The sequence below is a fragment of the Apus apus genome, chromosome 1, assembly GCF_020740795.1.
Source record: "Apus apus isolate bApuApu2 chromosome 1, bApuApu2.pri.cur, whole genome shotgun sequence".
NCBI classification, from domain to species: Eukaryota; Metazoa; Chordata; class Aves; order Apodiformes; family Apodidae; genus Apus; species Apus apus.
Window position 1 is genome coordinate 30,295,899 of NC_067282.1, and position 15,151 is coordinate 30,311,049.

General features: G+C 49.3%; 2 protein-coding genes and 2 non-coding genes across 4 annotated transcripts in view; 3 read left to right on the forward strand and 1 right to left on the reverse strand.

The window, feature by feature from the left end:
- The first annotated feature begins 227 nt into the window (after positions 1 to 227).
- On the forward strand, positions 228 to 4,457 carry TPT1 (tumor protein, translationally-controlled 1). Its single transcript, XM_051639304.1, has 6 exons — positions 228 to 397; positions 710 to 783; positions 1,237 to 1,427; positions 2,116 to 2,221; positions 2,698 to 2,814; positions 4,213 to 4,457. Exons 1-6 carry the CDS (start codon positions 370 to 372, stop codon positions 4,213 to 4,215), a joined length of 519 nt encoding a protein of 172 aa, XP_051495264.1. The 5' UTR covers positions 228 to 369; the 3' UTR covers positions 4,216 to 4,457.
- On the forward strand, positions 4,016 to 4,145 carry LOC127380305 (small nucleolar RNA SNORA31). The gene has a single exon (XR_007888465.1). It is a non-coding gene; the product is annotated as a small nucleolar RNA SNORA31 (small nucleolar RNA).
- Positions 4,458 to 5,182: 725 nt separating the features above from the next.
- Positions 5,183 to 5,319, forward strand: LOC127380306 (small nucleolar RNA SNORA31). Its single transcript, XR_007888466.1, has one exon. It is a non-coding gene; the product is annotated as a small nucleolar RNA SNORA31 (small nucleolar RNA).
- Positions 5,320 to 13,985: 8,666 nt separating this feature from the next.
- The window catches only part of GTF2F2 (general transcription factor IIF subunit 2), a 92,252-nt gene continuing 91,086 nt past the window's right edge, over positions 13,986 to 15,151 (reverse strand). Inside the window, exon 9 of the mRNA XM_051639324.1 lies at positions 13,986 to 14,877. Coding sequence (XP_051495284.1) covers positions 14,758 to 14,877 — 120 coding nt within the window. The 3' untranslated portion in view covers positions 13,986 to 14,757. The remainder of the gene's footprint in view (positions 14,878 to 15,151) is intronic.

Consider the following 15,151-nt stretch of genomic DNA (forward strand, 5'->3'; position numbering starts at 1 on the left):
AGCAGCGCCCGCAGGAGAGCAGCACGTCCTCTCCCCTTCGCTCGCACGGAGCTGGACGGCGCGGCCGATCCCCGCCATCCCGGGGCCGCCCTCAGCCGGGGCCGCCATCCCGGGGCCGCCATCCCGGGGCCGCCATCCCGGGGCCGCCCTCAGCCGGGGCCGCCATCCCGGGCCGCCATGGCGGGCGCCGCGGCGGGGCCGGGCGGGGCGGGGCCCGGGCCGCGCCTGCGCGGTGCCGCCGGGCCGTGCCCGCTATATGAGCTCCGGCAGGCGCTGACTCGGCCCTTTCCGCCCCGCTCCCGCCCGCTCTCGGGTCGCTGCGCACGGACCCGCCGCCGCTCCCCCCCACCCCCCCTCGCCGCCGCCGCCATGATCATCTACCGGGACTGCATCAGCCGTAAGGGCGCGGGGAGAGGCGGGGGCGGCGGGGCCGGGCGGGCGCTGCGTGCGGCGGGCAGGGCAGGCGGCAGGGCCCGGCCTGGGCCCGGCGCGGGGCCCGGCGCTGCCGCTGCGCATGTGCCGGGCGGGGGGGGGGCCGGGGCGGCCGGGCCGGAGCTGCGGCCCCGGGGCTGGGAGCGGGGGAAGGCGCGGCGGGGCCTGGCCCCGGCCCCGGCCCTGGGGGCGGCGGGGGAAGGGGGCGGCGGGCCGGCCCCGGGAGGCGGAAGCTGACGCGGCGGTGCCCGTCTGTGTGTTGTGTTTTCGGCCGCAGAGGACGAGATGTTCTCCGACATCTACAAGATCCGGGAGGTGGCGAACGGCCTGTGCCTGGAAGTGGAGGGGAAGGTGAGTGGGCCCGGCGCCCCAGGGAGGAGGGAGGCAGGGAGGGAGGGGGAGGCAGGGCCGGCAGCCCTCGCCGCGGTGACTCAGGGCCCGGCCCGGCGGCGGGGGCAGGGTGCGGGGAGGAGGGGGCTTGGCTTCCTTGCGAGGGGCCCCGGAGGGGGAGACCCAGCCCGGCCTGGCGCCCGTGGCCGGGACAGGACCGGCTGCCGCCCCGGCTGGCGTGTGCGAGGGGCCGGGGCAGCCGAGCCAGAGTGCTGGGAGTGCCAGAAAGCTTTGGTCTGGCACCGCGAGAGGAGCCAGCCTAGCTTAAGAAACCTGTTCTTGGGCTGCAGTCAGATTCCTTGCACTTATCTGTGGCTCTGAAGTCATGCCCTGCTGTCAGGTCATAGATGTGTAAGAGCAGTAGCCTTAAGGTTTTTGCAGAGCCGTTAAGTTTTTTGATGTCTCTAAATCTAGATGGTCACCAGGACAGAGGGTCAAATTGATGACTCTCTAATTGGTGGCAATGCCTCTGCTGAAGGTCCTGAGGGAGATGGAACAGAAGCCACGGTCATAACTGGTGTTGATATAGTAATAAACCACCATCTTCAGGAAACCAGCTTTACAAAAGAGTCCTACAAGAAGTACATCAAGGACTACATGAAAGCGTAAGTGTTGGGGGGCTCTTTCTTCAAATAAGATGGAAAAAATGTTAGGTCGTTGAAATGTAAAAAAACTGTTGAACTTCACTTCTGGTAGGTGTTAGTTCTGATGCAGGTGCCAGAGTGCCTGTGAACTTCAATAATGTCTTAATACTTGGCAAAACTGGAGCTCTAAAGGTTTATCAAAGTTTATCTTGGCTGAGGTAGAGGACCTGGTCACGTGCTTTGGACATTATTTGCAGCCTTGTTTTCTTTCCCCTTCCTTTATGCCCAACTTTACTGGGGAAGGGGGTGGAGCTGTGAAGAAAGCTTCTGGAAATTTTCTAGCTTACTTTAAATCCACTTCAGACTAGCAGAAAGTCCCATTCACACTTATATTTGAATAATGTCTATTGCTCAGTGTTTAGTCAGTTAGCATTAAAGGTGAAAATACTTTGTGATGCTGTTGGGATAGTACTGTTGATGCTGTGGAAATGGCTTGCTAATTTTTGTGCACCACTGGCCTAGAAGTAAAATGGCAGGCACTGTTCTGCTAATTTACTAGAGAAATTAAGATTTGGGGGCTTTCAGAGGGAGAGGCAGAAAAGCAGCAAAATCAAACAGTTTTGACTGCCAGTAACTTTCTGCTATAACATGCTACACAGCGAAGTTATTGGGCTAGAACATCTTCTCAGAGTTTCTTTTTCCCTTCCAGAATCAAAGCCAGACTTGAGGAGCACAAGCCAGAGAGAGTAAAGCCTTTCATGACAGGGGCTGCAGAACAAATCAAACACATCCTCGCTAACTTCAAAAACTACCAGGTAACAGCAGAATTGCAGTGATACAGGATGCAGTTGGTTCATGTGCTGAACCAGCCTGGGGAGAGCTCTGAGGACTCATGTTGAGAGGACCTTTAACTTGCCCATCTCTGGGAGTATTAGGGTCTGAATGTGGAAGGAAGGAGGGGCAGTGGAAGACCCTTAAGCTTTTGGGGATCTCATTTCAGCTTTCAACACTGGTAGTTAACTACATTTGGAGTTACCACCGTTTAGGAATTGTGGAGTTAAAGACGTGTAAGATGGATCACTTTGGCTCCTGTTTGGTCTTGCTCTGCTGTTCATAGCAGTGAGGTCAAGTTATGTTGTGCTAAAAATGGACAAGCTGCAGAAAGCAAAATCCCTGCAGCTGGTCAGGGAGGCCTTTAAACTGAACTAGTAGATATTGAAGCTTGCTTGTATAAAAGGCACTTCCCCTGGTAGTAGCTTATTAAATGTCTCAGTAACACATTTCTCTGAAGTTCTTTGTAGGTGAGAACATGAATCCAGACGGTATGGTGGCTCTCCTGGATTTCCGTGAGGATGGTGTGACCCCATACATGATTTTCTTCAAGGATGGCTTGGAAATTGAGAAATGTGTAAGTACTGACTGGAATGGGGTGAACATGCCTAACTACATCGTGAGTTCTTTCAATACATCACTTGTTCTGGTGCATCCCTGTTAAATCTGAGCAGTAACTGCCAGTTTAAAAACTTGATGCACGTGTGGCCTAATTGCTGCTTTGTGTTACACAAAGTGGGTGAAACTTCCCTTGTTGAATCATACTGGAAGGGGACATAATTCCACTGCAGTGATTCACTGTGACTTTATGGCCAAGAGGCAGAGAAGGAATTGCCTTGGTGAGATGTGTGTAACTAGTAATGGTTCTAAACTATTGGGTTAAAGACTGTCCTCTGAAATGAGCACTTCTACTTTGGATCCTTCTCGCAGAGGTTGATTCTGAAGTACCTTACATGATCATGTTTCTTTTGCTGCATCTGATGCCCTTATTTTGTTATGCAAGAACCATCTGTTTAAATACTGCCCTAAATTTGGGAACGTGGTAATACTTGACTGAGTACTTAACCTTATTCTATCTGGAATCTGCAGCTGCCTGGGCTCAGGCAGCTCCTGTGGTCTGCTTTGTCTTTAGTTACTCTGGGTGGAATGTGGTTGCAACAAAACAGTGCTTGGATCCCAACACTTGCATTTTTTGGCTTATTCTGAGAGCTGTGGAATTAACTGCAGGCAGGCAGTGTGGGATCACCAATTGCTTTCCCCAGTCACTGTGGACTTACAAAGTCTGTTTATAGCCAACTAAATTTATCTGTAAAGCCTCTTACAGGCCTTCTGGTATGCAAGTCATGTAAAGATGAACCAACTTCTAGTGTGGGAGCAGTAGCCCAACTAGAGGAACACTTCTGTAGGCCCAGACACCATCATCTGCAACCTGAAGGGTGATGGTGGTGTCTGTCCTGAACCTTGGACCAGGCAGTCACCAGGGAGGTACCTCTGAGCAGAAGCCTGTGATTGTCTCCCCTGCTTGGGCAAGGCTTTTGGATGTGTGATTCAGATAACCCCATCTGTTTAAAGGCAGAGTAAAAGAATAGTAGCAAGGTCTTCAGTGGGCAAAAGCCACTTCAGCTCTTGTAAGAGACAGCGTGTACATTGTAGGCTTTAGTTTGTGTTTAGGATGTGCTATTATTGGAGAGGAAATCAAGCAAAAAGGGTGTGAATGAGTGTCTTGTCTGGCTTGCTCAGCAGCTGATGCCAGTTGTTCTGTGTGATGTAAAATTGCTCAGCATCCTCTGATAGACCACGAGCACTTCCCCTGTTGCTCTCTGGTTTGCACTAAGATGCAAAAACAACTTCCTTGCGCTTTCTGCCTGCCTGGCTGTGGCAGCTCAGATTGAATGAGGGAATACACAGATAAGGTACAGAAACTTCCCCCCAGCTGTTGTGACTTTGAACTAACACTTGCTACTCTTTATTTCAGTAACAGATCAAACAGTATGGTTTTGGATCACCTGTCTTCATAGCTGGCTGCTGTTTCTTCTTCATTGACACAACACCAGGAATTGGCAATGTCTAACAACTGGACTGATGTCATCTTGAGCTTCATTCACTTACTTTGACCCTGATTTGGAGTGGAGGCATTGTTTTAAAAAAAGAAAAAAAAAAAAAACCACCACCTGAGCATCTGTCATGTAGGTTGTCTAAAATAAAACTCATTTAAACCCATTCAAGGTGATGCCTTTTGGTCCAGTGTGTTTCTTAGGGTGACTTGCAGGAGAGGTTGCAGCAAGATGTTTGTCCAAGGATTTGATACTTACTCTCAGTAGTATAGCCTGGTTACTTAGCATGCTACAATTTGACTGTCTCCAGGCAGACCTCGTGCAGTTTCTACCTGTGGCGTTGGAGTGCAAGAGCAGGCAGATGAGAATAAGGCAAAGCTCAAGAAATGCCATCACGGTGGAGTGGACCTTCACCTTTCCTGATTTCACAGAGACTTCTATCTCTGGATTAAAAAAATAAAACAGAATGGAACGTGTACTTCTCAAGCTGAGTGCTGGCTGAGCTGCTCTGTCAGACAAGGATACTTGAGTCTGTCTTCAGCTGTAGTATGACTTCAAGATGAAGGTAGGCATGTGGATGGAGCACTAGTCTTAACAGCAGCACTGTCTGAGCCCAGGTAGTGGAAACATTGTGGGGAGGGGTTGAAATCACTAGGTTTTCCAGCACAGCCTGGCTGTAGTACTGGCTCCTTTGACAGTTATTCCGGAGAAGATTAAGTGGAACTTGGTCAATTAAAGAGTATTTTGGGGTTTCTGTACTTGCCTTCTTGGGGAGAGAAGTGTTGGAATGGCCTGGCCCTGTCCTAGGCTTAGGACAAAGCAGGTGTGTATCTGGGCTTGGGACTTAACCTGAGTCTTTATTTGTCCCCCTGCTGTGTTCCTCATTAGGAAATGCATCTGTTTGACAGACCTGGAGCAAAACAACCATTGCTACTCTGGTTCTTGCTAAGGTGCAATAGTAACAGGTTCCTTGCGCTTTCCACCTGTCTGGCCTCATGGCAGGCTGGATTGAATAAAGGAATACAAACACCTTCAGGGAGCCATGACTGCACCTGGCCAGGGCTGTTGCCTAGGGCTGCAGGTCACTCGGTAGAAGGAGGTTAAGGGGTCTGAAAGGGTGGGGAATGAGCCACTTTCTGGCTGTTGACTTGTGATGCCTCAGGACTCCAGCCTAGTTGTGGCATCTTTGTTGTCTTGTCTTGGGTTTTGGCTCCTGGTGCCAGAGGGCTGAAGTGGAGGTAGGTTTCTGCAGGGATAAGATAGACAAGGCAGTGGGCTGGGAGGCTTGAGATACTGCCTGTGGAGGTGGGAGCAGAGCATGCCCCAGTTATCTTGGAGGTTCTTGTCTGGTTTAAACAACCTGTTTTAATTCTGTGGGAACTTAATTTGCATACATATTTACTTTCCCAAGAAGGCATCGTGGGCCATCTGCACTTCTGGCTGAGGTACAACTTCAGTGTCAGCAATGCAAACTAAGGCTCCTCTGCCTTCATCCACTGGGGCTAAAAGGCAGGGAGACAGAAATGTAAAGAAAATCACTTGTGAGCAAATTCTCCCTCTCATTGCAGAGGATTTGCTTAATGGGGCCAGGTGAGGATATTGCCTTACCCTTTCCATTGGATCTTTGTTGAAAATGGGGAGCCTTTAAAGGAAGGAGAGGGAGGCACTTGCTTCATCTGAGACTGCTTCTCAGTGGAGTAAGTTTAGTGTGGACAGGGCAGTGCTTGCATGGTCATGCAGCCTCTGGTTTGGCTGTGCAGCCACTTACACCCCTGGATCCCACTTCTAGTGAGTCAAAATGCTTAAAACTGAGTGGGAGATGGGATGTGGGAGTGAAATCATCTCTTCCCACTGCTTGGTGGCTGATGCTGGGGCTGGGAACCCTGAGCACAAGCCTGGAGCAAATTGCTGTGTGGCAGCAGTGTACAAATGTTGAGGTGCTGCCTTGAAAAGCAGGGGCTTAAAAGCACGATGAGCACAGCCTTGCTGTTGGGTTGACTGGCTTACTGCAAATCGTGTGCCATCCTGTCTGGACTCCAGGCTAAGTGGGATATAATATGGATGTGTGCAAACGTGCCTGACCAGTGGGGTTACACTCTCCTATCAATCTTGTATGCTTCTGTGTGTGGCAGAGCTGATGGGAAGTCTCCCTTCAGCCTGTTGTAGAAAAGCATCAATTCAAAGGTTCTTGAGGAGCAGGATTTTGTTCTGTTTTATCTCTGGTGAGTTGCTGGAGAAGTCTTGCTGCTGGCTGCACTGTGCTTTCCAAAAATGCATTGTTGCTTTCAGTTTCTCAGGGAAAAGGGGAAGTCTGTTTTGTCAAGTCTGCCAGGTGCCAGGGAGGAGAGGTTAAACCATGCTTGATGGCACGGTCAGCCCATGGGGGTGACAAGCAGCAGTCTTGGCCATGCCACCGTGGCAGCACAGCTGCCTGCAGTGAAGGCAGAGTGAGGGATTCAGCTCTTTGTGCTGCAAGTGGCTGTATGCTGTGAAGTGGGAGGCCTGTGGCTGGTAAATGCAGTTGCCAATAGTCTGAGATACAGCTCTGAGTTGGAAACGGAGTCAGTGTGTAACCCAATTTCTCCTCTTCTGGTCCCTCTTTATTTCAAGTAGGTGTTCTCTGGGGCTGAAAAGCTGAAGTGATTGGTGAAGGCAGGACTTCATGCTGCTGTAACGCTACAGCTGTGGAGTTAGTAACTTGATAAGAATTTCCCATCATAACAAACCACTCTAGTGCTGTTTAAACACAGTCTGAATGGAAGAACAGCTTTAAAACCCACTCCCATCTTGTTTTAAAACATGTGTTTATCAGGCTAGTATCTCACATTCCTGGGAAGGTATTTTCTGTGGCTAGAAGGGCTGTGGAGCTGGGAAAGAGCCAAAGAGCTTTTCCCCAGAGCCTCATGGAGTGTGTTAAGTGGCTCGATCAAAACTTCTGCTGGCTCGGGTCTCAGCCCTGCTTGAGGCCAGGAGGCTGCTCCTGCCTGCACCATGAGCCATCTGCTGGCGGGGGAAGGAAGGCTGATCGCTTATGAAGAGGGGGGGAAAAAACCCTCCCTTTTCAGTTTTGTACTTTTGTGGTTAAGGCAGCGACTTCTTGTGGCTGGAGGAAGCAGCTACTGTGCTGGGCATGTGTCCCACAGTCCCCTTTGCCTTCTACCCTTCCACCCCACTGGTCTCCCTCAATGCCTGCTCTTTGTCTCACAGTTTTGCTGCCCCAGCTGGATGCTGCCACATCTATATATCCATTCTTTTTGGCCCTCTGGGAGCAGCCCTGCAGTATCTCCAGCCCACAGCCTGTGTGCAGGGTTTTGGCCAAGCACTGGCAAAAAATCCCACCTCCCATGGACCAATGACTCATGTAAACACTGGAGTGCTGCAGTAGCAGCTTGGTGCTCTTTGGCCACCTGCTTTGAGGAGAAAGGGTGCAGGCTTTGGGATGTTCATGCAGTGGAGGGAACATCTGGTGTGCTGGGAGAGGCACTGGTGGATACATAAGGGGGACCCCACCTGTGCGGAGAAAATATTAAGTTAGTGGATATAGGGAACAGAGTTGGGTTTGTTTTGGTTTTCATATGGTTTAGCTCAAGGCCAGAAGAGACCGTAAGCTTAGGACACAGTTGTTGTCAGAGAAGTGTGTGTGTGTGTATATATATATATATAAAAGATGTAGAAGAAAATAAAGCTACAATTCACTTCCTTCCTTTAGCAAGTGTGACTGCTGAGCTGGCTGAGACAAACCTGCTGCAGTCCTGGCAGTGTTTTCAGCAACAGCTGTCCAGGGCAGATGCTTTCATTAAACAGCAATACTATCTGCATCAAGATAACCTTGGCTTTCTCACCTGCAGCTGCTGGCTGCATGGAGCTTACCTGTTTACCTGCTTGGAGCAGGTAAGATGCCTCCTCCCTGCTCCCCTGGACCTTCAGCTGTCCTTCAGCTCTGCAGCTGCTGCCCTGGGATGCTGCTGCCCTTGTAAACTGGGATGTTTTGCCCTGCAGCAGCTGGCAAGTAAATCTCTACATTGTCTTTACCCACAGTGGGACATCAGTAGCTAAACACTGTGTTCATTTAGCTGAGGGATAAATGCCTTGGGAGGAAGAAAAAAAAATTCTAGCCAAGCCTGAAAGTCTGTCATAAACGGTCCAAAATCCATTGCCAGGAGTGCAGCTGTGCTGGTTTGTGGTCCCTGTGCCTTGGTTGCCTTATGGTTGAAGCCACAGCTGGAAGCTGTTGTGAAAATCACAGCCCAGTGGCTGTGGCCAGGAGGAGCTTTTTTGGTGCTAGCAAATGCTGCTGACCCTGGAAATGTGTTATGTGGGAGCATGGTAGGATGCTGAAGATGCATGTAGTTGCTGGGTGCTTTGAACTATTAGAGCTGCACTTATCACCTTCCATTTCTGGCAGAAAGGAGGCGAAACATCCTTAAACTGATGCTTGGAGGCTTTGTTAGACTATTGTGCTGCGTGATGCCAACCTTGCCAATGAGGCAGTGGCTGAGCGTGGTGAGAAGAATGATGAGCAGTCGTTTCTTCACAGCCCTCTTGTTATCCTGAAAGACAGTAGCTTGGATTCAACCCCGTCTGCAACCAGCAGCAGCAGGAGGAAGCACTGCTGTTTTTTTGGAGAGCAGCCCCTTTCCTTCCATCCCCAGCAAGGTGTGGACATGCTGGCTGCCCTGCCAAAGCAATGCAGCTGTTTGATTTTATTTTTTTTTTTATAATGCATGTCCAAACAATTTGATGTCCAGAGAGGATTTAAGAATTAGTTTCTTTATTTCTTTTTTAATAGAGCAACCAAGAAAAGACCCCTGTAAAGCTGGGTGCTCCCTCCTTGCTCACCATGGATGCTTAGTGAGCAAAACTCCACTGTTGCCACTGGAATAGTCTGATTCAAGGGCTGAGGTTCATCTCTACTTACAGCTGTGTCTGCACCTGAGCTGGGCACCCATGGGCCCTCCAGTGGATGCAGGGAGGGGTGATTCCTCTGCCTCCTGCAGCTCTGTGGTTGCTGTGGGCTGCAGCCATAAAATCACCTGCAGCTGCTGGCAAGTGGTCAAGCTGCCCATAAAAAGGCATTTAAGGGGGCTGGTGTAGCCCCTAACCCAGGGGCTTTGGCTGCCCCTCCTGGCAGCGTGGGCTGTCCAGTCCACCTGTCCTGGTGAGGCTAAGAGTGCTTTGACCCCCATAAACCCACCTGATTTTTTAGCTGAATGGGCAAGATAGCAGCTGCCCACAAGTAGAAGAGTTTTATGTTCATGCCCAACTTGCTTACTGTGGGCCAGGCAGCTTTGGGAAGGACATGCAGGAGGAAAACCAGGTGACTGGGGTGCCTGTGCTGGTGGTCCCCACATGAATGCTTGCAGGCTCTCAAATTGCTGGACTATAAATAGTATCTTTCTAGGGCTGGGCTTGGCTGGGCAGTGCAGGGAGGCTTTTCATGGATTCCAAGCTGGGTTTTATATGAGCCACCTTGGAAGAAAAAAAAAAAAAAGGCACAACCAAAACCACCTTAACTTAGGCATGTGAAGCCCAGGGGGTTTTTGTCTCCTTTCCCTCCCCCAGTGCTATCAACCTTCCCACCACAGCCTGGTGGGGGCAGCTAGACAGGTGCTGGCATAGACCCAGGTGGCTGAGGAAGGATTCTCCATTGTTTCCTTCACTGCTTTTAATCAAGGATTTGCCCTTGTCTGTTCTTGTCCTCAGTCCTTGGTTATCTCTCTTGCAGCTGCTGAAAGCCTTCCCTGTGCCTCCAGGTGCTCAGGTCCCTGTGGATATCCCGCTCTCAAAAAATGAGCTCCAGAGGTAAAACTAGTTAATGGAGGTGAAAAAACAGTTCCCTCTCTTTCCAGCTTGAAAGCCAAATACTGGAGCTTCCCCCTTCTCCCATTTATTTGCCTATGATTGCAAACACACCAGCTGCAAAAGCCCAAACATCCATGTGGCACTGTTGGGAGCAGAAAGTCCAGCTGTCAGCTGGCTGCATTCCTCCAGGGGACACATTTGGGCTGAGGGACTCCTAAGACCAGCACAACCAGGACCAAACAGCTCATTGCACGGAGATTTGCAGATGAGCTGGGAAGGAGACCAGGGTTGCTGTAAGTTCAGCTGCTGGTGCTTGACTCTTGCTCATCTTGCCAGCCTTAGGGGTTACTAGCTGAACGAATGCTAAACGGCACCTCTGGCTTCTGGGTGGCCCGTGCTCCCCATCCAAAGGTACTTCTCAATTCTCTATTCCCAAATGCAGTGAATTCCAAATTTTTTATGCTTGATGAGAGCTGAAAGTGGAAGATTTGCCCTGCTTGAGCCAGAGAAGAGATGTGAACCTTAAGGCACTTGCTTGTAGCACCAAGTGCTGAGCACTTTTGGAAAGGGCCCTTTTTGATCTTTTCTGTTGGAGTTTGTCATTCTTGTGCAAATAATTAAATACTCTGAGAGAAAGGCTGACCTCACAGCCTGGTAGGCACATGCAGTCTTGCCTAGGGGAGCCAAGAAAGAGTCCTCCAGACCTGCCATGAACCTAAGAGATGAGGCAGGTTGTATGCAGCCACAGCTCTTTGAAAAGCTCAAGAAGCAGAGCTTTCTTCCAGGAGAGCCTGGAGCAGCAGCTCAGCTTGGAGACTATGTTAGCAAAAAAAATGGATTTGTTCCAAGTCAATAAATACAGTGACATAAAAATGCCATTCAGGTGACAGGGACCTGCAAACATGGGTGGGCAAAACGGGCGTACACAGGAGGTGCACTTAGCTGGAGCCAGCTCCACGTAGCTGGTGAAGAAAATGTGTAGCTGATTCAAAGCATGATCCACTGGGATCAAAGCAACTAGTGAGCACTGATCCCACTATGAGCTCTGTGTTAAGGAGGTGGTGTGGGCAGCAGAGGCCTTGTAACCGTCATTTTTTGCTGGTCCACAGCTAATACTCATGCTTGGTACTTTCTGCTCCCCTTCCTGGCACAGTCCTGCCTGTCCCACCAGCAGTCCCCAGGCTGGCTGCAGGCAGAGCTGCCAAAGATGCAGGCAGATGTTTAGAGCTGTGAGCTGGTGGGGTGGGAAGCAGGGCAGCCCTGGGACTGGTCTGTCCCATGCTGGGTTCAAATCCATCTCCCTTCCCCACCATGCAGCAGAGGCAGCTTCTGGGCTTGCACCTCCTTCCCCATTCCCAGCCCACTGGCATGGGGATGTCTCTACTGGGGCAGCTGCATCAGCACTGCCTTGCATTGGCTCAGGTCCAGCTGCGCTTAGAGAGTGTGACATTTTGGATGACTGGAACTGGTCATTCAGGAGACATAATGCCAGAGAGCAGGCTGGCTTTTAATCTCATGTAATGGCATTCAGCACGTTTATACTTCTGCTTGTGCTTATGGAACCTGCTCATGGATTGGTGTTTTGATCACTGATAGGAAAGAACATCTGCACGAGCAAAGTTCAGCAGCAAGCAGAGACATGGGAAGAGCAGCAGGGAAGTGGTGTTCATCACTGCTGCAAGTTCAGGGTTTAAATTCCTCCCAATCTGGGGGCCAGGGGATCAGACTGTTCCCTACAAGCGTCGTTCTCCTCTCCGCTGACAGATGGCAATGCTGCCAACAGCACTTGGGTCAGGTCCCCTTGCAGAACAAGTGGAGCTGGAGGGTTTTTGCTGGTTACTATGTGCCAAATCCCAACGAGGTTGCCCCAAATGCCAAGCCATTATCACAGCCTCGCATGAAGTAGGACTGGTCCTGCAGTACCTTGAGTTACTGCAGAAGGGGGAATGTGGGGCCCATGCCCTGCTGCTTCTGTGTCTAGGGTGGTTTGTGCTGCAAGACCCCATGGCCTGGCTGCAGGCTGGATGGTGACCTGCAAATGGCACCTGACAACTCCACCTCTATTTTTATTGTGTGCTCCCACCAGGAAGGAGACAGCAGAGTCCTTGAATGCATGGCACAGGTCCCGGAGTCAGCACAGTAGAGCATCTTCCACTCTCTTGGTCAACACCCCTGCGGGCACATTGTGCCCTACTCTCATGCCACATGGATTTTGTGGCTGCTTTTAGGGCTAAAGTTCCAGTTGCTCACTAACAAGCTACAAAGCCTTCAAAATCATGCAGGGAAGCAGGAAAACAAAAATGCTTCACAAGCTGCCTGGCTTCTAGACTGTCCACTGGGTGTCTTCTCTTAGTTTATCCTGGCATAAAATTTTCCATTTGTTTTTTGCAATAGACTTTCCTCATTGTCCCATTCCCCTTTTACCTTGAGAACTGTCACTGCTCCAGAGAAGGCTTCAGGAAACAGGGCAGCCTGGCTTTCCTCAGCCTTTCTGTTGCTCATTGGTTGAAAACTCCACTGCTCCTTTACTTCTAGCACTCTCCACGTTTTTAATGATGCCCATAATTTTTTTTAAAGACAGACATAAAACATAAAAAATGGCAGGCTCTGTACACTCTCCATTACTCCTGAGTAGAGCCTGTGTACCCTGTCCAATTGCCTGTTCTGGCATTTCACGCTGACTATGTCCCTCTCAACTGAAGACAATCTGTGGAGCAGTAAACTCACATAAAATGAAAAATAGAAGCAGAACCAAAATATTTTCCTGCTAAGCTAATCCTTTTCTCTCAGAAATGACATGGCCATTTTTACCTGTGGCACTGAATTACAGCACAACTAAATCAGGATTGCATGGCGTTCCTCCGCCTGCTTTTAGGTCATGGGAGAAGCAACACAAGGGACAAGCTGACTTGAATTTCTAGGTACCATAGCTGCTCAAACAGGACACAAATCCAAAAGAGGAGCCTAGCTCATGAAAACCAGGAGTTCTCATCTAACACGGTTGTGAGTACAAGTCTCCAGAGGGGTTGAACAGCCTGAAGAGGACAGCAATGTGTTCAGGCTGTGGCTGTTGCTGAGGAGCACACCATGTACCACAGCAAGACATGAAGGCTGGCTTCATGGGTTCCTCTCAACATCCCCACATATCCTCCACAGCCATTAGCAAGCTGGGTCCTGCTCACAGAGCCTGAGGAGACAGGAGCCAATGGCAATGTTTATGAAAGCACACAGATATCCCTGGAATGTGATCTGCTCTTCAAAAACTCAGTAGTCCAACTCCTATAGTCCACCTCCTAGGAACTGGACACTTCATGCCACAGGAAGCTGAGCACCTGCAGGAGGTGTATCTGTAGAGATACCTACATGAAGAATTATAGAAAAAAATAATTGAGCAAAATTAAAATGTGTGGCTTATGCATAAGGGGTCAAAGATGTTTTACAAACCTCCAAAAGCATTTGACCCCCCTCCAAACCCTTCATTGCTACCAAGAGGACCAATAATGGAATGTCTGCTTTTCACACAGACTGAAGAGCCTGAGGCAGCATGAAAGTTGTGCTATAAAAACCTCACCTGCTTTATTTACAGGTATTCTAATAAGGTTTTTTTTCCCAGCTCCCTTTTCTTTGCTCTTTAAATACAAAAGCTTTGAGTATATCGTTAGATAGTCCTGTCCCACCTCCCTCCTGGTTCCCTCCCAAAAGCATGTTGACTAGACAACATGCAATGCGCATTTCAAGCAGGGGGGAACATAGACGTGGATACATTAAGCAACCTTCCCAAAGCCACACAGAAATGGGAGTGACAAGGCAAGCCTTAAAACGCAGTTGGAAAATCACCTACATACATACACCATCTACATCACAACACGTGTCCAGTCAATAATGCAGAGCATTGTGTGGTACAAATTAAAATAACGCTTTTATTGATCTGCATATACATAAAACATGGGTAACATCATAAAAAGATGAATCTATTCCTTGATGTACCTAAGAGACAGACATTGCATTTTTTTTTTCTTAGTAATCACCATGGGGGGACTGTTATCTTCCCAATAACCTGTGTATCAAACAGCCTTTGCTTTACAGATTCTTAACTGTGCTGGTTTGCTCCCCTGGCGTTTAAGGATGTGATGAGCACCGCAGCTGTGGCCGTTTGTCCTACAATCTGATCCCAAAAGGAGCATCATGTCTGCTCCAGCCAAGGGGCTGTGTACCTTTCCAGCCTTCCAGATGAAAGCCTGACAGATCCCAGCAGAAGTGAGGGTATTATCCTGGTTCTACTGGGATACAAAACCACAAAGTTATGGCTTCCTCTTGGACAACTTGTCCTTCAAAGTCACCGAGGCTTGGAAAAGCCATAAAAGGAGAAAAAAGCCACAAACCCAATAAAAAGTAAGATGAGAATTCAAGATTTCTAATAAAGATAAATCTAATGCAAGTTTATTCTATAAACATTTTTCCTGTCAAAAGACGTAACACCTACAGAAATGTACGAGAAATATTCCTTGGAAAAAAAAATGAAGCTACAGAAAATTACAAAGCATCATCTACTTTAATTTAACTTGATCCTTGCAGAACTCACTGTGCTCAGTGCTGTCTGTAAATCCACCATGGTTCCCTCAGTGCAATCATTCTAATTCTCTCCTGCTTCATAAACACTTTTGTTAATCACTCTTTTCTTCTCCTTGGTAGTGTCTGTACTCTGGCTTCAGCTCCCATGTGTTCTTGTGGGTCCCCTTCACATTGTAGATGCCTATTTCTCTTAAAATTTCTTTCAAGTATATCTGAAAGGAAACAAAAATTCCAATCATACAGACAGGCCACTACCACAGTTCCTACATGACATCTCATGGTCTGCCCAATCACACCAACTCATTTGATACAAACAAGCCAGTGGGCAGCAAGGGTGGCTGATCACCACTGACCTGTACCCCGAGTATCAGCTGGACAGCTGGTCTGAAAATCCATATGCTGGTACGTTTCTGACACGACTGTGGAGGAGCAGGGATGCAGGCAGGCTTTCTGCCCCTGGAGCTCACTGCCACCACACACAGTGAG